General features: G+C 41.9%; 1 protein-coding gene across 3 annotated transcripts in view; it reads left to right on the top strand.

Moving 5' to 3' along the window:
* ofd1 (OFD1 centriole and centriolar satellite protein) overlaps positions 1-24,219 on the top strand; it is a 91,818-nt gene that overhangs the window by 58,604 nt on the left and 8,995 nt on the right. For all 3 annotated transcript variants that reach the window (XM_068040453.1, XM_068040451.1, XM_068040452.1), the window contains 3 exons: positions 749-1,366; positions 11,594-11,738; positions 20,210-20,310. In XM_068040453.1, the coding sequence (XP_067896554.1) occupies positions 749-1,366; positions 11,594-11,738; positions 20,210-20,310 (864 nt within the window). The remainder of the gene's footprint in view (positions 1-748; positions 1,367-11,593; positions 11,739-20,209; positions 20,311-24,219) is intronic.

Here is a 24,219-nt window from a genome sequence, read left to right as displayed (position 1 = left end):
GGGGGAAGGGTAGCAAATTGGATTAGAACTGGGTAGAAGAGAGGAAACAGAGAGTCCCAGTTAAGAGCAGTTTCTCAAAGTGGTTGTAAATGAGTAGCTGTGTCCCACGGGGTTTTTCTGTTCTAGGCCTGCTTCTGTTCACTCTGCACATCAGTTATTTAGATACAGGGTAGAAGGAATGATGTCCAAATTTGCAGACAATACTGAAATAGAAGGCATGGTAACCATTTCTAAGGACCAAAGGAAACTGCGTGGAAACATCGATAAGATGGTGGAATGGCAGAAAAGTGGTAGATACAATTTAATATCAATAAATATGAAGTGGCACCTTTAGTTTTTTAAAAAAAAGCAGGCAACAATTATGCTTTGAGGAAAGACTGAATGCTGTGAAGGAACAGAGGGATTTTGGGGGTTCAAGTTAGACCTTAAAAGTAGCACTTCAAATGAATTTGGGTTACTGCTTGTGTGGAGGATAAACACCAACAAAGACTGGTTAGACCAGTCTATTTTTGTGCTGTAATTTCTCTATAACTCCATGTATGCAAAGGGTTGTACAGCACTAATATTTTTGTATCATATTTATAATGTTTTACAGTGTAGTTTTAAAATGCTTATTCAAGTGTTGTCACTGACTTGTTCACATCCTGTTCCAGAGTTACGTAATAATTTGGTAGTTTTAAGATTGTTCTCTTGCTTTTCTTTTTTATTGTGCATTCTGCTTCCCCTTCTATGTTTTCTGGTCTTGCAGCTTTAGAGAATGAAGTGTACCGCAATCCCAAACCCTCTCTGGTTGATCGGTCAGCCATTGACCTCACTGCTGACAGAATTGTACCTCCTGACATTTATGTAGATGCTGGTTTACTTAGGAGGCGGATAGCATCTGAAGATCGCCCCTTTTATCCAGGTTCTGGTGTAGGTGCAAACTACTGCAAGTACGCTGGGACACCATGTTCTTCACCAGATTCAGACCAGGATTTTGTGGCAGGAGCCAAGGCTCGAATAAGGGAGCTGGAAAAGGAATCTGAGAACCTAGAAGAAGCCTACAGAAACTACCAAAACAAAGTTATTCAAACTGCCATTCAAAAGAGTTCAGAGACTCGAGCTTTTTCCCCATTGCCAGTGAACAATATTCTCAGTAAAGTTCCATCCAGTCATCAGCACAGAGTAACATTTGCAGACTGCGTCTTTACTTCTCAACAGCTAGAGCTCACTGCAAGAGGCAAAATAGATGAGGAAAGTCATCAAAAAATAACTAAAATTGAAGATCACCGATCTCCCTCTGTATGTCAGTTTACATCTCCAAGTTACTGCTCAATACCTGTCAAACATAAACTTGAATCTGACGTGTTCAGGAGGACTTCAGAAGGTAGGATTTGTCATAAGCTATAAAATACAGAATTTGATCTGTAGGGAGTGAGATCTCTATAGTCAGTGTTACCAAGAAATTTTAGTGATATTTACATAACCTAAGAATTTCAGTTCATTTTTTGAATAAGTCGCAAGTATTGTGGTATGATTATAAATACTGTACAGAGAACTGAATTGAGAAAAAATTACTGCAAGTGGCTTGACCTAATCAGTCTACTTGATGAATTACTCAATAGTCCACACTTATCAATGTTATCTATCACAGATGCATTAATGACTAGTTATTTACAATTTTGTTGTACCTGTGGTGTTGTATTTACTTTGCCAATTGCATTGTAATTTTGTAATGGTAGATGGAAGTACAGCTTTCTGAGAATTTCTTCTCAAGACCTCTTTCTTCCTCTAACTGAGAAATTAGCAGAGCAGTATAGTATGTGCTGGAGGAATGATAGAGAAAGCATTCATAAGGTAAAGAAACTAAACTGACACCAATTAAAATGATTTCACTTGGGGCCCATACAGATGGGGGAAGGGGGAAGAATATTGTTCCATCAATCTGGATTGGATTTGAGCACTGGTCCAAGGGGCACTGAACTGCCCACTCATCCACATCTAGTAGTCTATCTTATGCATCAGTCCATTTTTGCATACTAATAAAACTATTCCTGGAATGGTCTTCAAGTTCCTCAGGAGTCGTTTATAAGATCATAACATAAAAAATGTTATGAATGAGAAAAGCCCAATCATCAAGATTCACTCCCGTTATACCCTCATTCTTCCCATCTTGGGATCTAGTTGCATTTTGAATGTTCAGAATGTTTATCTTTGGTACCCTGGCTAAGGGATTATTTGAAATATTTCTTAGTCTTGAAGTAAAAAAGTTTGACCTAATATTTATTTAAAATTTGACCCTAATTTTCTGGCTTACTTTAAAATAACATTCTGATCTTTCAGAACTTTTACAGCCTGATCTTAAATGTCTTACATTGTCAGTATAGTGATCTGAAACATATTTTTGTTGTATGCAGTAAATCGAACTCTGAAAATGGGCTATAAAGAAGAATTTTGAAGTATAGCCTATAAACAAGTCTTTACTGGACAGATGTATTTATTCCAATTTGATCAATTAAAGTCATGTAAACAGAGCACATTAAAACAGAAAATGCTCAAAATAATCAACAGGACAGCCAGCATCGGAGGAGAGAGAAACAGTTAACACTTCAGGTCAGAACTGGAAAAAGCTAGAGATTTAACAGGTTTTAAGCAAGTACAGAGGCAGGGAAAGGGGGAGGGTGAATAATAAAAGGGAAGGTCTGTGATATCAAGGCAGGAGAGATTAAATGACAAAAGGGATGATGGTGCAAGACAAAAGGAGATGGTAATGGGACAAGTAAAGGAACAAAAGATAGGTCTAGAGGAGGTGTAAATGGGAATACAGAATCATCGCCAACAGCTGCCATCCTAAAAATGGGGCAAAGGTTATGATCTGAAATTGTTGAACTTAATGCTGAGTCCAGAAGCCTGTAAAGTGCCTATTCGAAAGATGACGTGCTGTTCCTTGAGCTTTTGTTGAACTCCATTGAAGCATTGTAAAAGGTCAAGAACAGAGAGGTTGTAGCACTTGCTTCCTCAGGTCCATCCTTAACATTGTCATTAAACATGTTGACAGGGTGGTGCTGTTATTGTTCAGCGAACTGACCTCTACCAAGCAAAGGCTGAACGCCAACTCTCTGACACCTCCTTCTACCTCCCCGGACCATGACCCCACCACCGAACATCAAGCTATCCTTTCCAAGATTGTCACTGATCTCATCTCTTCTGGAGATCTACCCTGCACAGCATCCAACCTCATCATTCCTCAACCCTAAGCAGCCCGCTTCTACTTCCTTTCCAAGATCCACAAACTGGACTTTCCGAGTAGAGCCATTGTTTCAGCCTGTTCTTGCCCTGCAGAACTGATTTTTTCCTATCTCGATTCTTTTTCGCCCCTTGTTCAGTCTCTTCCTACCTATATCTTATGGCTCTTCTGATGCCCTCCGCCACTTTAACAGTTTCCATGCTCCTGGCGCTAACCGTCTCCTTTCACCATGGATATTCACTTCTTCCAAAATAAAGGTGTTGCTATGGGAACCTGTATGGATCCTAGCTGTGCCTGCCTTTTCATGGGATATGTGGAACATTCTTTGTTCCAGTAGCACTAGGGCGCCCTCCCTCATCTATTTTTCTGATACATTGATGACTATTGGTGCCATTTTCTGCACTCACCCCAAACTGGAAAATTTCATCAACTTTGCTTTCAGTTTCCACCTTTCCCTCGCCTACACATAATCTGTCTCTGACTCTTCCCTTCCCTTCGTCGACTTCTCTGTCTCCATTTCTGGGGAATGACTATCGACCAATATTCACTATAAGCCCACTGACTTCCACAGCTACCTTGATTACACTTCCTCCCACTTCACTTTCTGTAAGGATTGTATTCCATTCTTCCAGTTTCTCCATCGCATCTGTTCTAATGATGCCACCTTCTATACCAGTGCTTTTCATATGTCTTCCATTTTCCTCAACTGAGGATTTCCTTTCACTGCGGTTGTCAGGACCCTCAACTGTGTCTGTTCTAATTCCCGCACTTCTACTTTCAGCCCTTAATCTCCCTCCCAGAACCATGATAAGGGTCCTTGTGTCCTCACCTTTCGCCTTGCCAGCATCCATATTCAACAGATCATCCTCCAGCACCTTCAGCGAGATGCCTCCACCACCAAATACATCTACCCTTTCAGCATTACGGAATGACACTCTATTCCACTCCACAGTCACCCGGAATATTCCCTTCACCTTCCCATGCAACTGCAGGGAATTAAACACCTACCCTTTTACCTCCTTCCTCTTCCTTCTCACCATCCAAGGGCCCAAACACTCCTTCCAAATGAAATATCAATTTTTACTTATACTTCTTTTCAATTTAATATACTATATTTGCCACTCATGACACTGCTACATTGGGGAGACCAAACACAGATTGGATGGCTGCTTTGCGAACATCTCCATTCAGTCTGCAGCCATGACCCTGAGCTTCTGGTCACCTGCCATTTTAATTCTTCGCCCCATCCCACTCTGACCTCTGTATCTCTGGTTTCCTGTATATTCTAGTGAAGCTCAACGTAAGCTTGAGGAACAGCACCTCATCTTTAGGCACTTCACAGGCTCTGGACCCAAGACTGAGTTCAACAATTTCTGATCATAACCTCTGCTCCCATTTTTTCAGATAGCAGCTGTTGATGATTCTGCTTTCCCATTTATATCTTTTCTAGACCCATCTTGTGTTTTTTTACTTGTCCTATTACCACAACTTTTGCCTTGCACCATCATCCCTTTTGTCATTTAATCTTTCCTGCCTTTCACCCCAACACAGACCTTCTCTTTTGTTCTTCTTTCCCCTCCCTAAACTTTTCTGTGCTGTACTTGATAAAAACCTGTTGCATCGCTAATGTTTTCAGTTCTGATGTAAGTTCTTTGACTTGGAAAGTTAATTCTGTTTCTCTCTCCACAGATGCTACCTGACCTGATGAGAATTTCCAGCATTTTCTGTTTTTATTTCAGATTTCCAGCATTCACAGAATTTTGCTTTTATAAACAAAGCACATGCTGGACAGTGGTAGAGTATGGTATTAACAGCCTATAAGCTGTGCTTTCCTGCAGATCTTTATGACTGTGGACCACGGATGTAACTTATTAACTGCTATGAGAGATGTGTCAATAGTACCCCACTCTTTTTCAAATCTATGTCATGGACACAACGTTTTTATATAACCAAATTATAAAATGAATGTTTAGCACAGGTGTAATATTATTGTAACATCACTTCTTGTGGCGCTTTGGTATTTTGACTTCATATTCTGTTAAAAGTTTATATTAATGTGTTAATCAACCTCACAGTTAAACTCTAGCTCTGTATTCCACTTTTAGGCCAATGTACAATTTTTCTTTCACCACAGTAATGGTAAAACATACAAATACTACTTACTCAGTGATATTCACACAAAGCTGTTAATTGACTGATGATGTGTTATTTTTCATGCTTTGACTTGTCTTTTAATTAATGCGATGGGAGAAATTATTTTGTTTGTCACGTGGTCAAGATCATGACTATATCTAATGACAAATTTGCCAATGTGGTCAACAAACTATATTGGTTATCGATTTATCCATGCTTCTGTTGGTATCATATTAACAAATTTTATAAGATAGTTGCTGAACTAGTGGACACATCTTCAGATTTTGTTCATGGCAAGTATTTAGGGTGTCTGCATTCATGTAGCGTGGTTATGTAGTGGATTGTAATCCTAGCCCCTTTTTGGGGCTATCTCGGATCAGATGTACTTCTCAGATGATCACTGCCACGTAAGGTTGAGAAAGACAGATCTCACAGATACTTAAATGGGTCTGAAGAACTCTCCCCAAAGGAAAGGAACAAGCTGACAATATTACTCTCCTCCAGATAGCCTTTTGAACAAGTTTTAGCCAGATTATAACAACCAGGATATTATAAGGGTCTGAGAATTTCTCAGTAACATACCTCCTCACCAAAGAGTATATGGAGATGGTTTCAGGAATTAGAGATACAGAAGACTGTGTGAGACAATATAATTTATAAATTATGGAAAAGTTTGTTAAAGAACCGAACATGCAATTCACAATTGGTGAGACAGTCAATCACAACGTTAATAGTTCTAGGAAAAGAATGTGTAATCTTGTTTCCAGTAGAGAATCTATTTTTTAAATCTCCTGCAGCCCTACAACCCTCCGAACTCTCTGCGCTGCTCTAATTCTGGCCTCTTGAGCATCCCCAATTTTAATCGCTCTACTATTGGTGGCTGCGCCTTCAGTTGCCTGAGCTCTGGAATATTCTCCACCTCTCTACCTTGCTTTCCTCTTTTAAAACACTCCTTAAAACCTACCTCTTTGGCCAAACTTTTGGTCATCTGACCTAATATCTCCTTATGTGGCTCAGTGTCATTTTATTTTATAATGCTCCTGTGAAGCGCCTTGAGACGTTTTATTACGTTAAAGGTGTTGTATAAATATGTTGTTTTGTATGGAAATTTTGAGGAGCCTAGCTAGAGTGGTTAGGAAGGACCTATTTCTGTTAGCAGAGAGGTCAATAACCAGGGGAAATAGATTTAAAATAATTGGTAGAAGGATTAGAGGAGAGTTGAGGAGTAATTTTCATCCAGAGAATGGTGGGCGCCTGGAACTCACTGCCTGAAAGGGTGCTGAGGCAGAAACGCTCATTTAAAAAATACTTGGATATGCACCTGAAGTGCCATAACCAAATGGGTGACCGATCACAATCTGGAAAGTGGGATTAGGTTGGATAATTTTCTTTGGCTGGCACAGACATGACGAATGGTGGCCTACTGTTCCATTAGTTTTTGTATTTTTTTTCCCATACATCATCTGTTAATAAACAGTTTACTTCTCAGTTTCCTCCTCCCAAATCAATAATACTAAATACACAGAAGTCCTAGAGTCATTTACAGCATAGAGGGAGGCCATTCAGCCCATCGAGTCCATGCTGGCTCTCTGCAGAGCAACCAGTCAGTCCCATTCCTCCACTCGATCCCTGCAGCCCTGCAAGTTTATTTCTTTCAAGTGCCCATCCAATTTCCTTTTTAAATCATTGATTGTCTCCGCTTACAGCCCCATCATGGGCATCAAGATCCAGGTCATTATCGCTTGCTGCGTAAAAAAGTTCTTCCTCACATTCCCCCTGCATTTCTTTTCCAAAACTTTCAATCTGTGTCCCCTAGTCCTTGTACTATAGATTTTTCCTTGTCTAATTTATCTAAACCTGTCATAATCTTGTACAGCTCTCTCAAATCTCCCCTCAATTTCTTTTGGCCCAGGGAGAACAATCCCATCTTTTCCAGCCTAACCTTGTAACTAAAATTACCCATCCCTGGAACCATTCTGGTACATCTCCTCTACAACTTCTCAAGGACCCTCACATCCTTCCTAAAATGTGGTGACCAGAATTGGATGCAGTATTCTAATTGGGGCCTAACCAGAGCTTTATAAAGGTTCAGCATAACCTCCCTACTTTTGTACTCTTTCTCTCTATTTATGAAGCCCAAGATCCGATATGCTTTGTAAACCACTCTCTCAATATGTCCTACCACTTTCAAAGATCGGGTCCCTCTGCTCCTGCACACTTTTTAGAGCTGTGCCATTAAGTCTGTATTACCTCACCGTATCCCTTCTGCCAAAATGCATCACCTCACACTTGTCTGTATTAAGTTCCATCTGCAACTTGTCTGCCCATTCTGCTTGCCTATCTCTGTCCTGTTGCAGACCATTCATATCAATGGCAAATTTTGAAATTCTACTCTGTATTCCAAGATCCAAGTCATTTATATATATATCAAAAAAGCAGTGGTCCCAGTACTGACCCTTGGGGAACACCACTATCTACCCTCCTCCAGTCTGAAAAACAACCATTTACCATGACTCGCTGTTTTCTGTCCTTCGGCCAATTTTTTTATCCATTTGGACACTGACACTCTTATTCCATGAGTCTAATTTTGTTGACCAGTTTTTATGTAGTACCTTATCAAACACTTTCTTAAAATCCATATAGATAATATCCACTGCATTCCCTTCATCAACCTTCTCTGTTACTTCATCACAAAATTAAACTAGTTAGTTGATCTGCCTTTTACAAATCCATGCTGGCTCTCTCTAATTGACTGAAACCTCTCCAGGTGCCTGTTGATTTTTCCCCTGCTTATTGTTTCTAAACCCTCCCCCACCCCCTCACTGATGTTAAGCTAACTGTCCTGTAGTTGATAGGACTGCTCTTACACCCTTTCTTGAATAAGGGTGTCACATTTGCCACTCTCCAATTCTCTGGTACCTCCCCTTTACCGAGGGAAGATTGGAAGATTATGGTAAGCCCTTTAGCTATCTCCAGGGGATGCAAGCCATCCAGACCAATGACTTATCTACCTGAAGCACAGCCAGCCTTTCCAGTACCTCCTCCCTCTCAATTTTTACCCTATCTATTGCCTGTACTATCTCCGCTTCTACTGATACTTCCTCTTCCTTAGTAAACACCGATACAAAGTACTTATACCCTGTGCCTCGAAGCATATATTACCTTCTTTGTCCCTAATAGACCCACTCCACCTCTTACTACCTGCTTACTATTTATATGCCGGAAGAGGATTTTTGGGTTCCCTTTTATATTGACTGCCATTCTATTCTCATATTCTCTCTTGCCAGTGTTATTTTCCTCTTCACCTCCCTTCGCAACTTATTGTATATGGCCAGCTTCTCCCTTGAAGAATTCATCTGACATGCATCATGCACCCTCTTTCTTTTGTTTCATCATAATCTCTATCTCCCTCATCATCCAAGGAGCCCTGTTTTTGGTTCCCCTACCTTTCACCCTGCTTGGAATGTACCAGCCTGTACCTGAAGCATCTCTCCCTTAAAGATAACCCATTGTTCCATTACAGTTTTTCCTGTCAGTGTTTGGTTCAATTTGATCCTGGCTAGATCCCTTCTCATCGCATTGAAATTAGACCTCTTCCAATCTAGCCATTCTACCTTATATTGTTCCTTGCTTTTCTGCATTACTAATCTAAATCTTACGATACGATGATCACTCTTACCCAAGTGCTCCCTCACAGATACATGGTCCACTTGGCCCACCTCATTTCCCAGCACTAGATCCAGGAATGCCTCCTTTCTAGTTGGGCCAAGAACATACTGATCAAGGAAGTTTTCCTGAACACAATCCAGAAATTCCTCCCGTTGCTTTCCTTTACACTAAAATTATCCCAATCGATACTTGGGTACTTAAAGTCCCCCAGTATCACCACTCTATAGTTCTTCACATCTCAGTGATTTCCCTGCAGATTTGCTCCTCTATCTCTCTCACTATTTGGAAGTCTATAGAATGCCCTGAGTAGCATGATCATACCCTTTTTTCTTCTCAACTCTATCCAAATGGATTCTCTCCCTGTCCCATCAAGGACATCCCCTCTTTCCAACACTGCAATGTCTTCCCTAATCAGTACCGCCACCTCACCTCCCTTTATCCTTCTCTATTTTTTTCTGAACACTTTAAATCCTTGTATATTAAGTGCCCAGCCCTCACATTTTTAAGCCACGTTTCCATTATTGCCACGGTATCATATTCCCATACTGTTATTTGTGCTTGTAGCTCACCAACCTTATTCACCACACTTTGTGTATTTGCATACTTGCATTGTAATCCTAGGGGAGTTGATCATTTTTCTTCTGTGTAACAAAATTCAGTTGTTTACAAAGATACTAGTGACTTGTATGTGACTCGCATTTTGACTTCACCAGTAAATTTTTGACAATTCAGTTGTTCACTTTGTTGCTATTTGTGCCCCATCTGGTGGCCTGCCTGATAAATTGCAAAATTTGTTAAATTATAACAAGTGAGTTTTAATGTTAAATTGAAACTGGATTTAAAGTAGTAACTTTCTGGATGTAAAGAGAAAAAGCTAATGAAAAATATTTATTTAAAAGGCGTTATAGCAGGGATATGGTATTTTTTCTTGTAAAACATGGCTTTCAATTCGCTCCCCCACCATTGAGTACAATTTGAGGCTCAACATCCCCACTGTTACTTGCACTTATTTGGGACTCAACCATCCCTACCCTCTACATTGAACAACAACTCCACTTTAACAATACACCCATTAAATCTTGACCCTCAGCCCCACTCTGAATTCAGCAGTGATTACTCTCTAGAGCAAAGTTACGGCATGCATCGACTACACCAATCACCCCCCCCCCCCCCATCCCCCCCAAGCCCCACCCCACCACCACTGCCCCTGGCAAGAGCAGTGCATATGATGCTGGGCTTCAACCTCACTCTTTTTCTTTCTAACATGCAAGCTTTTAAGGCTAACCTTCCCTTCTCCCATTTAACGATATGGTCCCTATACACCCACAAAAGCAATTTTTCTACCTTTAACCCCAAGCTACTTTGCCAGATTCCAGCATTCAACATTTTCGTCCCTCCTCACCCTCCCGCACAACTAGTCACTTTTTCATCTCTTTAACTCCTGCCTCCACTGGGATCGGTTAAATCTCTCATCTCCCTACCTACCCCCTCCACACTTAGCAAGTTTTCAACCCCTAAACACTTCCCTCTAAAGTGAGTAAATTTTAGCACAGTGTCCACCCGCAAGGGCAATGCTTTGCTCCCCCTAACCACCTCACCACTGAGCAAAACTTTGACTCCACTCCGCCCCTCTCCTTCCATTCTCACCCATTGGCTGCCAATCTTATCCTACCCACTCTCACTCGGTGCAGCTGCCTCTCACAGCCTACCTCATGACTGTTTCCCATCCACAGTAGCCCTGGCATATTTATTCTCCCCAATGGCTGGTTGTTCTGTAACTCAAATCACTCCACCCCCACTGATCTGGTTTCCCCTTCCACATCACTCCCTTCCTGTGACCCCCACCCCACCACACCCCATATCCTCGCAGTAGCTTCTCCCATCTTTCCTCTCCCCCTTCCCTCCCCTGCTCCCTTGTCTCCTTTCCTCTTCTCTTTCCCTCCTCTACTGCCTCTTCTTCCCCCTTCTCCAGTTTCCCCCCATCACAGATCTGTTCTCCTCCATCCTCCAGCCCTACTTTATCTAGAAAAATTCAAGTTGGTCTAAACTACCTGTGTGCAATGCCACAAGCGATCAACATTTTTTAAAAATTGCAGCTGTTTAAAACATAACTTTGCACTGAAGGAGAGCTCTGCTGAATCTGTCCAAATTAAAACTGCTGTGAGATGGCTTTGTGGTAGGTTTAGCTTGCAAGGGTTCCTGAGTTATACTTCCACTTTAAACATTGGAAACCCAATTCTGCTATGAATATGGTAGTATTACTGCATCCCGAAGAATGATGACTCTCCGCTAATAAAACTTTATTAGAATGACAGTAAAATCCATACTTGGACTTATTGCTTGTAAGTTGGCTTGCAAATCTTAACTGGATAGTTCCCTTTTTTGGAGGAGCGATTGGAAGAGCGGGGAATATTTTTATTTAGACTATTTTGAATATTTTAAGAACAAAATGTTAAAGATATAAATAGACCATGGAATATTTTAAGCAAATATTTAAAGCATTTTATTGATATTCATAAACTGCAGCATGCATGCTAATTGAAATTATGCTTTTTTTAAATAAAGGTGCCGATGGCTCATTTCTGGTCTCTGTTCCCAGCATACCAGAACTTCAAACATCAATTATAACCAATGAAATCCAATCCTGTGATGTCCACATAGTGAACACTATAAACTCTCCTTTATCTGTCAACTGTGGTGCCAAAGAAAGGTAAAGATCCAGACCATTCTGTAGGTATCTCTGAAGTCTTCTGTAAATTATGCAGTGGTATTGGATGAATAAATTCTGCTTTTTTTAAGACTATGAAATAATTAGGATAGCCAATAAATCAGCAGTGCACACTAAATATTGTGTTTCAACTAATTGTCTTCAACAGAGTCATAGAGTCGTACAGCATAGAAACAGGTCTTCGGCCCACCGCATCCATGCCGACCATAATGCCTATCTATACTAATCCTACCTGCCTGCATTAATTCCATATCCCTCTATGCCTTGCTCATTCAAGTACCTGTCCAGATGCTTCTTAAATGGTGCTGCTGTTCCTGCCTCCACCACCTCCTCAGGCAGCTTATTCCAGATACCCACTATTCTTTGTGTGAAAAATTTACCCCTTTGATCCCCTTTAAACCTCCTCCCTCTCACCTTAAATCTATGCCCTCTAGTTTTAGTTACCCCTATCATGGGAACCAGACTCTGGCTATCCACCCTATCTATGCCTCTTATAATCTTATATACCTCTATCATGTCTCCCCTCAGCCTCCTTTGCTCCAGGGAAAACAGACCCAGCCTATCCAATCTGTCTTTATAACTCAAGCCCTGCAAACCAGGCAACATCCTTGTGAATCTTTTCTGCACCCTCTCTAGCTAAATCACATGACTGTGATTTTTTTTATTCATTCATGCGATGAGTGTTGTTGGCAAGGCCAGCATTTATTGACCATCCCTAATTGCCCTTGAGAAGTTGGCAATGAGCCGCCTTCTTGAACTACTGCAGTCCATGTGGTGTAGGTACATCCACAATGCTGTAATGGGGGAAATTGCAGCCACAGTGAAGGAACAGCGATATAGTTCCAAATCAGGATGGTGTGTGATATGGAGGGGAACTTGCAGGTGATGGTGTTCCCATGCATCTACTGCCCTTGTCCTTCTAGGTGGTAGAGTTCGCGGCTTTGGAAGGTGCTGTCGAAGGAGCCTTGGTGAGTTGCTGCAGTCCATTTTGTAGATGGTCACACTGCTGCCACTGTGTGCCAGTAGTGGAGGGAGTGAAAGTTGAAGGTGGTGGATGGGGTGCTGATCAAGTGAGCCACTTTGTCCTGGATGGTATCGAGCTGTTTAGACGTTGTTCCAGCTGCACTGATCCAGGTAAATGGAAAGTATTCCATCATGTTCCTGACCTTTGCCTTGGAGATGGTGGATAGGCTCTGGGAGTCAGGAGGTGAGTTACTTGCCGCAGAATTCCCAGCCTCTTAACTGCTCTTGTAGCCACGGTATTTATGTGGCTGGTCCAGTTCAGTTTCTGGTCAATGGTAACCCCTAGGATGTTGATGGTGGGGAATTCAACGATCGTAATGCCATTGAATGTCAAGGAGAGGTGGTTAGATTCTTTCTTGTTAGAGATGACCATTGCCCGGCACTTGTGTGGCACAAATGTTACTTCCCAGTTATCAACCCAAGCCTGAATGTTGTCCAGGTCTTGCTGCATGTGGACATGGACTGCTTCATTATTTGAGGAGTTGCGAATGGTATTGAACAATCTGCAGTCATCAGTGAACATCCCCATTTCGGACCTTTTTTGAAGGGAAGGTCATTGAGGAAGCAGCTGAAGAGGGTTGGACCCAGAACACTGTCCCGAGGAACGCCTGCAGCGATGTCCCGGGGCTGAGATGATTAGCCTTCGACAACCACAGCCATCTTTCTTTGTGTTAAGTATGACTCCAGGCAGTGGAGAGTTTTCCCCCTGATTCCCACTGACTTCAATTTTACTAGGGCTCCTTGATGCCACACTTGGTCAAATGCTGCCTTGATGTCACCTCACCTCTGGAATTCAGCTGCTTTGTCCATGTTTGGACCAAGGCTGGCGCCAAGTAGCCTTGAAGGGCTATTGATGTAAATTCTTCTGCTATTAGTAATGAGTCATGCTTTTTAGTATTTAATTCCTCCTTCCACTTTAAATGGCAGCTTTAAAAGGATGGATGTGTGTGTAAGTGATATATTGGGTAGTACGTTTTGACTGCATAAGCAGTGGAATATGTCTTTATTCAAAAACTAAACTGAATACAATATTCACCTATTTATATCAGCAGGAGTACTTTCTGTATTTCTGCCTGGTCCACATTACTTAATTTGAGATTAATATTGCACCGATACAAAGGAGAAAATCAAGTTTATTGACCTATAATAATGTGTTTGATTTTGTCTTGAACGTAGGCTAAACTATTCTGTATGGTTTTATCGAACAGCAGATTTGCAATATTTGAGATGAATTTATCACATTTGGGGGAAATGGTATTTCAGTTTCTGTTTTCCATTCTATAATTTTCGTAAGGATAAAAAAATGGATTTCCTCCTTCCGCTCTTGCTTGGAGCAAACACCACTTGAGACCAAAGGCCCAGTTGGGCATCCTGCTCTGAGGCCCCCACTGATCATTTTTTGAGCCAGTCTCTTAGAGTTGCATGACTCTGGACAGGGGCTGATTCTCTCTTTGTTTCTGTCCCCTCTTCTTGACTTGTATGGAAATATCTGATTTTAGCTGAGCCCTTCAGCATGAAAACTGATTGTTCGGCACCTCTGGAAATTAAACTTGTTGAAACCAATATCATTGTTTTGTTTACAAATTTTTCTTCTTCTTGGCCAATTTTATATTCTAAATAGCTTGCCAACATTTAAATTTAAAACCATTTATATTTGTATATGATTTAGGTCTCCATACAACTGATTTAATGTCCTCTACTTTTAGTAATCAAAGCCCCTCAGTTGGCTTTAACTGATCTGAATGTACCCAGAAATGTTCAGCAGTTTTTCTTTGCTTGTCTAATGCAACTCACTTAAATTTATGTTGCACAATTGTTGCTTGATTATCACCGACTGCCTTCCCTCAGCTGATGAATCAGCACTCCTCCGTGTTGAATACCACTTGGAAGAACTGAGGGTAGCAAGAGCACAGAATGTCCATCACCAAGAGTGGCTTGGTAACACCACTACCAACTGAGCTGGCTTAGTCCTGAAGGACATGGTTACCAGACTGAGCTTGCGACAGAGATCTGACACAAGGGAAAAGCTGACTTGAGCTCATCTTCAGCAATCTACTTGTTGCAGATGTATCTGTGCCTGACAGTATTGGTAGAGTGACCATCGCGTCTTTATCCTGGATGATGTTGGGCTTCTTCAGTGTTGTTCTAGCTGCACACCTCCGGACAAGTGGAGAGTATTCCATCACACTCCTGACTAGTGCTTTTTAGATGGTGGAAAAGTTTTGGGATGTCAGGAGATGAGTCACTCTCCACTGAGTACCCAGCCTCTTCTAGGCAGAATAGGCTGTCTGTACTTAAAGTGGATAAGGCACCAGGACTGGATGAGATGCATCCAAGGATACTGATGGAAGTGAGAGTGGAAATTGCAGAGGCACTGGCCATAATTTTTCAGTCTTCCTTAGACTTGAGGGTTGTGCCAGAGGACTGGAGAATTGCATACGTTACATCCTTGTTCAAAAAAGGGTGTAAAGATAAGCCCAGCAACTACAGACAGTCAATTTAACTTCAGTAGTGGGGAAACTTCTCTAAAGATTAACTCGGTACAAAATTAGTTATCCCATGGACAAATGCAGGTAAATTAAAGAAAGCCTGCATGGATTCCTTAAGGGAAAATCATGTTTAACTAACCTGCTGGAGTTTTTTGAAAAGGTAACAGAGAGGGTTGATGAGGGTAATGCAGTTGATGTGGTATATATGAACTTCCAAAAGGCGTTTGATATTGTGCCACACAACAGACTTGTGAGGAAAGTTATAGCTCATGTAATAAAAGGGACAGTTGCAACATGGATATGGAATTAGCTGAGTGACAGAAAATAAAGAGTGGTGATTTTTCAGGCTGGAGGAAGGTTTGTAGTGGAGTTCCCCAGGGGCCAGCGTTGGGACCTTTGCTTTTCCTTATATATATATTAATCACCTTGACCTTGCTGTACAGGGGCACAATTTCAAAGTTTGCGGATAATGCGTAACCTGGAAGCCTTGTGAACTGTGAGAAGGATAGTATAGAACTTCAAAAGGACATAGACAAGTTGGTGGAATGAGCAGACAGGTGGCAGATCAAGTTCAATGCAGAGAAATGTGAAGTGATGCATTTTGGTAGGAAGAACATGGAGAGACAATATAAAATAAAGGGTACAATTCTAAAGGGGGTGCAGGAGCAGAGGGACCTGGGTGTATATATGCGTAAGTCATTGAAGGTGGCAGGACAAGTTGAGAGACTGGTTAATAAAGTAAACAGTATCCTGGGCTTTATTAATAGAGATATAGAGTACATGAGCAAGGAGGTTATGTTGAACTTGTATAAGACACTAGTTTGGCCTCAGCTGGAGTATTGTGTCCAGTTCTAGGCGCCGCACTTAAGGAAGGATGTGAAGGCACTGGAGAGGGTTCAGAAAATATTCACGAGAATGATTCCAAAGATTAGGAACTTCACTTATGAAGATAGATTGGAGAAGTTGGGACTGTTTTCCTTGGAGAAGAGAAGGCTGAGAGGAGATTTGCTGGCAGTATTCAAAATCAGGAGGGGTCTGGACAGAGTTGATAGGGAGAAACTATTCCCACTCGTGAAAGGACGGAGAACGAGAGGGCACAGATTTAAAATAATTATTCAAAAAAACAAAAGCGACATGAGGAAAAACATTTTTTTGCAGCAAGTGGTTAAGGTACTGCCTGAGAGTGTGGTGGAGGCAGATTTAATTGAAGCATTCAAAAGGGAATTAGACTGTTATAGGAAAAGGAAGAATGTGCAGGGTTACGGGAAGAAGGCAGGGGAGTGGACTAGGTGAATTGCTCATTTGGAGAGCCGGTGCAGACACGATGGACTAAATGGCCTCGTTCTGCGCTATAACAATTCTGTGATTCCGTGACATCCTCCATCATGTGCAGCAGTACCACTGGGCTAAATGGGATAGATTCAGAACAGATCTAGCAGCTCAAAACTGGGCATCCATGAGGTACTGTGGGCCATTAGCAGCAGCAGCAGCATAATTGTATTCCATCACAATCTGTAACCTCATGGACTGGCATATCACTCTTACTATCAAGCCAGGGGACCAACCCTGGTTCAATAAAGAGTGTAGGAGAACATGCCAGGAGCAGCACTAGGCGTACCTAAAAATAAGATGCTAACCTGGTGAAGCTACAACACAGGAGTACATGCAGGCTAAACACCAGAAGCAGCATGCTGTAGACAGAGCTAAGTGATCCCACCACCAACAGATCATATCAAAGCTCTGCAGTCCTGCCACATCCAGTCATGAATGGTGGTGGACAATTAAACTACTAATGGAAGAAGGAGGCTCTATGAACATGCCCACCCTCAGTGATGGCGGAGCCCAGCACCTGAGTGCAAAAGGCAAAACTGAGTATTTGCAACCATCTTCAGCCAGATTTGGATGATCCTCCTCCTGAGTTTTCCACCATCATAGAAGCCAACATCCCATGAACAAATAAAAAAAACCAATTCAGTTCACTCCATCTGGTAGTCTAACGGTGTCCAGGAAATCATTGTCGATTGTTCTAAAAACCTATCTGGTTCACTAACGTCCTTTAGGGAAGGAAATCTGCTGCCCTTACCTGGTCTGGCCTACATGTGACTCCAGGCCCACAGCAATGTGGTTGACTCTTAAATGCCCTCTGAAATGGCCTAGCAAGCCACTCTGTTCTCAGTTTACGGGAGGTTAGGGATGGGCAATAAATGCTGGCCTAGCCAGCGATGCCCACATCCCATAAACGAATAAAAAAAATGAAGAAACAACTGAGTTAGAGTCACAGAGTTATACAGCACAGAAACAGGCCCTTCGGCCCATCGTGTCTGTGCCGGCCATCAAGCACCTAACTATTCTAGTCCCATTTTCCAGCACTTGGCCTGTAGCCTTGTATGCTATGGCGTTCATTGGATACAGCAAAGGCTATGGGCCCCAACAGCATACCAGCTGAACACTTGTGCTCCAGGACTAGCCGTGCATCTCGCCAACATCCATAAAACTGGCATCTACGCAACAATGTGGAAAATTGCACAGATTTGTCCTGCCCAAAAAAACAGAACAAACTCATCTGGCCGATTTACTGCCCCATCACTCTACTCTCAATCATCACCTAAGTAATGGAAGGTGTCATAGACAGTGCTAACAAGTGGCACTTATTCACCAATAACCTGCTTACCGATGCTGAGTTTGAGTTGTGTCAGGACCACACAGTTTCAGACCTTATTATAGCCTTGTTCCAAACAAGGATAACAGAGCTCAATTCTGGCAGTGAGGTGAGAGTGACTGTCCTTGACATCAAGGCAGCATTTGACTAAATGCGGCATCAAGGAGCCCTTGTAAAATTGAAGTCAATGGGAATCATGAGGAAAACTGTCCACTGGCTGGAGTCATACCTAGTACAAAGGAAGATGGTTATGGTTGTTGAAAGCCAATCATCCTGACCCATGCTATTGCTGCAGGTGTTCCTCAGGTTAGTGTCCTAGGCCCAACTACCTTCAGCTGCTTCATCAATGACCTTTCATCAATCATGAGGTCAGAGGTGAGAATGTTTGCTGGTGATTGCACAGTATCTAGTACCATTCGCAACTCCTCAAATAATGAAGCAGTCAATGCCCACATGGACAACATTCAGTTTTGAGCTGATAAGTGGAAAGTAACATTCACGCCATACAAATGCCAGGCAATGACCATCTCCAACAAGAGAGAACCTAACCACCTCTCCTTCACATTCAACATCTTGGAGGTCACCATTGACCAAAAACCTATTGGGACCAGCCACGTAAATACTGTGGCTACAAGTGCAGGTCAGAGGCTGGGTACTCTGTGGAGAGTGACTCATGCCCTAACACCCCAAAACCTTTCCACCATCTAAAATGCACTTGTCAGGAGTGTGATGGAATACTCTCCACTTGTCTGGATGAGTGCAGCTAGAACAACACTGAAGAAGATCAACATCATCCAGGATAAAGCATCCCGCTTGATTGGCACCCCATCTACCACCTTAGCATTCACTCCCTGCCATGGCAGCAGTGTGTGTACAACCTACAAGGTGCACTGCAACAATTCACCAAGGCTTCTTTGACAGCATCTCCCAAACCCACGTCCTCTACCGCCTAGAAGAACAAGGTCAGCCACATGGGAACACCACCACCTCCGAGTTCCCTCCAAGCCTTGCAACATCCTGGCTTGGAAATTTATCGCCGTTCCTTCATTGTTGCTGGGTCAAAATCCTGGCATTCCTTATCTATGTGAGAGTACCTTCACCACATGGACTACAATAGTTCAAGAAGGCAGCTCACCGCCACCATCTCGAGGGCAATTAGGGATGGGCAATAAATTCTGGCAACGCCCACGTCCCATGAACAAATAAAAAAATTAGGACATTGGGGTGATAATGCAACATAAAGCACTGTGGTGTCTGGCACCAGGGGCCCATATTTAGGGGTGTTTACTGTAATATGGCTGGAGTACCTGAGCAAGCATGCCAGATGCTCACAGAAATTTGACCTTTTACCACCTGGCAGCTCCCTGTGAATAGGTGTTATCTTACAAAGCAGCACCTTCTTTTGCTTGACCTCCAAAGGCCAGCATTTGAAAGGGGTCTTTGTTTCCGACGCCATTTTTGGCCATTAGCAAGTCCTATGACTTTGAAGGCCAGCCAGCAGCCCTTTCCTATTTACTGGTGCCCAATAATGCTGCTCGCCACCCCTATGATACTCCGAGTTTGTCATACACCACAATAATATTTCAGTGATCTGAACTTACGTTTCAGGGCAAAGTAGGTGGCAAGTGCACCAAGCAGCAGTCCTCACAGCATAGTTCTAGGACTGCATTATTCGCCCCATTAACATAAAGTATGTGTAGCTAGTGTTCCTCCCTTATGTAAAGATAGTGCTCCTTTGTATTCATGTGTACTGTGTACTTAATTTTTAACAATTAGAGTATAGTAAATTGATACTGTGGATAACAATATTAAAAATAGAATGCATGAGTTTGTGAATACCTCTAAATATCATCAGTGCACCAGTTCTATATCATCAGTTCTTCACATAGCTGTTCATTTGATTTTAATTTATTTTTCAATTCCACGTAATTTATCATATTCACCTAATTTGATATCTGCTTAATAATATCTGTCCAATGCTACTTAATGTAGTAAATCTCGTCCACTGTGTCCCACCACTCTGCTTAATGTCGATCTGCAGTTTTAGTGACCCGAAGTTTTATTTCATTCAGATGCTTTGTTTAAAATTTGTAAAGGTGTTAAAATCATTGCAGTTTTTTTCTGAATTAAACGTGCAAAAATGTATAGCTTTGGACATAATTTTATATTGGAAAAGACAAAAGAGAAAGTTCATTCCTTTATGTATTACTTTTGGGAAAATATATTTTTAATACTTGTGCACATTTTGTATCACTTGGCTTTTTGTTTCTATTTATATCCAGATCAGAAAATACTCTGATAGATAATACTGTGTTTCGTCAATCTTCAACAATTCAAAGATTTGAAGAACTGATTGAGCGATCAGATGATCATTGTGAAATTGGTAAGCTAAATGTATGGCTACGTAAGGATTGACTGGTCCGTATAATTTTACAGATAAAATGAAAACTCCAAAGGTTGAAACTATGATGCAGAAACAGAAAATGTATATCTGATTAGTCAGCATTTGAAAGAGAAAAGACAGATTAACATTTCAGGTTGAGACCCTTCAGCAGAATTGGAATAGGAACGCAGGTGAGTCACTTAAATTGGAGTAATCACAACAAAGCCAGAAAGAAAAGACAATAGGTAAAGGACCGGACTACAGGAAATCAAACAACTTGATTGGGTTTTTTTACAAACTATTAGCTAGTGCATATAATGATCTGAAATCAGATTTTTAAAGTGGTTGGAACAGGGAAGAAACAGCTGGGTGTTTTACAAAGACCATCTCAGTTAGTCTGTTAAAAGGTTCAGAAAGAAATGAGGCAAAAGTGGAAGGAATCACAGGCTTAATGTTAGTTTCCTGCCGCCAGGAGCGGCAGCGGCATATGTGGGATACACACTGCCAAGCCGACATATGCAGGGTGGTCCACCCCCCAATCACATGGCGGGGGAAGGCTCTGTGGCGCTGGCAACGGTGTCAGCTGCCTCTGCGCTGGCGCTATTTTTATAGGGCTGCCAGACCTGCACAGTTGAGGCCTGTAACGCAGCCCCCAGTACACTGTAAATTGATTTCTGGCCCGTACTCCCCCGGCCCAAATACAAAGAAAATAAATGGCCACCCCATTCCTGCACCCACCCCCCCCCCTCCCCCCGCAAAACACTTAATATCTCACCTTTCCCCCTCCACAAAGTGCAGAGGTGACCCCTTCCACCTGCCCCCCCACACTAGAAATGCAGAGTTGACCTGGCATACTTCTGTTACTATTTGTTATGAATATGATTTTTTTACATCTCTCCAGTCCAAAATGCATACATGAAACACTACTCTGTTCTTTGTCCTTTTAATCAACTTCCTATCCATGCTTTCACATTATCTTTAATAGCATGAGGTATACTAGAAATTGGTTCTTACCAGCAGCCCTGCATAAACTTGGAGCAAGGAATGATCACTGCTGTATAACAGGCCTACCCAAATTTGGCCTTGGACTTGATTTACCTGAGTCTTCTAGGTGTCGCCTGTGAAGATCATTTGAATTCTGGGTCACTGTGTCACTGGCTGTGTCCCTCAGGTAGCTCTTGAAAGAGAAGAGGAGAGGCAAATACTGGGCGAGGGGGTTAGTTAGCAACAGGGAGCAGGGAAGGCAGCTACTTGGAGAGGGAGGGAAGCAGGCAATCGGGCCTGTGGTTTTAATATGGAGCTGTGAGGAGCACTCCTTCTGCCTCCACATTGAGGTAAGTGTTTATAATTTTATTTTTTAAAAAGAGCTTACCTTTTTGACGGCAGCCTGGTGCTGGCTGCCTTCAGTGTAGCCAGTTTTGTAAAGGTGGCCTCAAACGGTCATTAGGTCTCCAATTTTCATATACAAAGAGCCTGACACATGTTTTAGGCACAGGCCCTCGGTCCTGTACCGATACGGCATATGACGTACTTTTCAGAATACACTTGTGCATACTGCATATTGAATATTTCTGTGCCTCTTTTATGCCTGTAAAACAGGTGCAGCCTCAACAATTTTCCAAGCCCATCATTTTTAATTATATGAACAAGCCACTTAAATAGCTCCTTATTAAATGCTGTTGAAAATTCAATGCATATGTTATCTCCTCAAAGAACATCAATTTGTCATATATGATTCCCCTTTTACAAGCCCACAATGGCTGTGGTAAATTCCACAATGTCTTTCTAAATGAATGTTCACTTTATCAAATTTTTTTAAAGTATTACTTATTTATCTTTAGTTATCCTATTTGTAGATTCTAGTTATTCTTCTTGTACCCTTTCATTCCTAATACTACATTCTTCTGTCAAAACTGAGGAAAATGCTCATTTAGAAAATCTGCTATTCCATTATTCTCCATAAGAGGGTTTCCTTATTCATCTGTAATTGGCCCTCTGCTATCTTTAACTATTCTTTATAAAAGCATTGATATTGGCTACCAATTTTGTAGTAATAGCCCAAGATATGTCATATGCCTTTTTCTTATCTATAATTTTAATTTTAGTTTCTCTAGTTATCCAAGGAATTCCAGTTTTTGCTGCACAACTTTACATCTTATGGGAATATATTAAGTCAGTCCCCTAATTGTCTCTGTTGTGAACCGTGTTGGCCAAATTTCTTCCCAATTTATCCGGATTAATTCCCTTTTTATTTAATTGAGATTGGCTTTTCTTCCAGTCAAGCACCTTTATCTTGAACTTTTTATGTCAGACCATGATGTTTCTGTTTCCTAGCTGTTCCCCAACATTATCTGCTTTCCCCACTTCATTTCCTGTAACTAGATCTAGCACTGCCTCTTTCCTTGTTGGAAAAAAACATACTGATCTTGAAATCAGGAACATATGTGTGAGGAGTAATAGGGTAAGCATTCACTGTCTGCGCTACGTATTATAGTACATTGAGCACCAATGTGGTGGACTTCCTTTGTAATTATCATCAGTGAAACGTTAGATCTAAGTTGACTACCTGTTTGGGTCTGGAAAACTAGGGCTGAATTTTGTGGAGGAGGTGGGGCTCCTGGTACCGGGCCGAAGAGGCAGGGAGATCCCCACCTCGGCCTTTTCGCACCCCCCCAGAATGATCCTCCGTCTTTTAACCTGTATGTTTCATGAGCCGGGATCCCCAGAGGGTCGGCAGCTCAGCAGAATCGGCAGCGTCACTGGGAGTGGTGGCCACTGCAGAGTCCACGGACCCAGGTCCAGTGCTGGAACACTGGAACTCAGGTAAGTGAGGTGGAGTCTCACTGGGACCAGTTCGGAAGGTCCTGGCAAGGGGGGAGGAGGTTCCCGAGGGGTAAAGTGGTTCCCAGTGGGGGTCCTCCGTGGGCCATAGATTGCCACTCTCGTTTTACAAGGCGCCCTCCCCGCATGGCGGTGACACTCCCTACCGCTGGTAAGATCCCAGCGGCGGTGGGAAGAGGCCTTAAATTGGCTGTTAATAGGCCACCTCAGCTGGTCCCATAAAATCCAGCCCCTATTCTTTATCAGGAATTCATCCCAGAAGTTTGAATTCTTGTCCACTCCTGACTTTGTTAGAAATTCGGTCAAGGGTGGGAGTAAATATTCATTAGAATGCAAATTTTATAACAGTGTTTCTGATTTATCTGTATCTGTTCAGTCAGGAGTTATTTATTGTATTGTAATAATTATACAATTTATTTTTGTGGTTTGATCTGCAAAAAGAGTAAATAGACAATTGAGACAGACATAGAAAATAGAAGAAAGAAATGTTCAAATATTTTTGATTTGTGCATTTAAAAATAATCCTGCCTTTGCCCCACCTCCCTTTTTTGACTTCCTAAATGCTGCCTTTTACCATCACACTTCCTGTTTTAACAAGGAAAGGAGGATGGTTTGGATTCATAACCTCTCCTGTCACTGTTACTCGTTACTAACTTGACATGAGCCGCTCCAGCTTGATTTTCCTCCCCATGAGATGGCAAGTTTTTCATGATCTCATCCAGCAGCTAACCAAGAATTGGCAATACTACCTCAATGAAGGCTTGGGAGACTGAATGTCTGAGAAGGCTGTTATTCAACTTGCAGTCCCCTAAGAATCGCAGCAATCTCACTGAGGCTGCAGGGGTAACTGCATTGTAGATTTAAAACTTTAAAGGAATAATAAATGCAAACACAGATGTGCCACTGGTGAAATAAAGCTGCAGACTTTTGAGAGTAATTAAAAGGAAAATACATTGCTTCAGAGACTTTGAAGACAATATTCAGGGATATTTCTATTGGTGAAAGAGTTAACTAAGACTACAAAGGGTAAAATGCATTTTCCAGTTTCCTAGGCAGTTAAAATTTTTG

Source organism: Heterodontus francisci, chromosome 10 (genome assembly GCF_036365525.1).
Source record: "Heterodontus francisci isolate sHetFra1 chromosome 10, sHetFra1.hap1, whole genome shotgun sequence".
Taxonomy (NCBI): Eukaryota; Metazoa; Chordata; class Chondrichthyes; order Heterodontiformes; family Heterodontidae; genus Heterodontus; species Heterodontus francisci.
The sequence above is the reverse complement of the archived record's forward strand: the minus strand, read 5'-3'. Positions and strand labels throughout refer to the sequence as shown.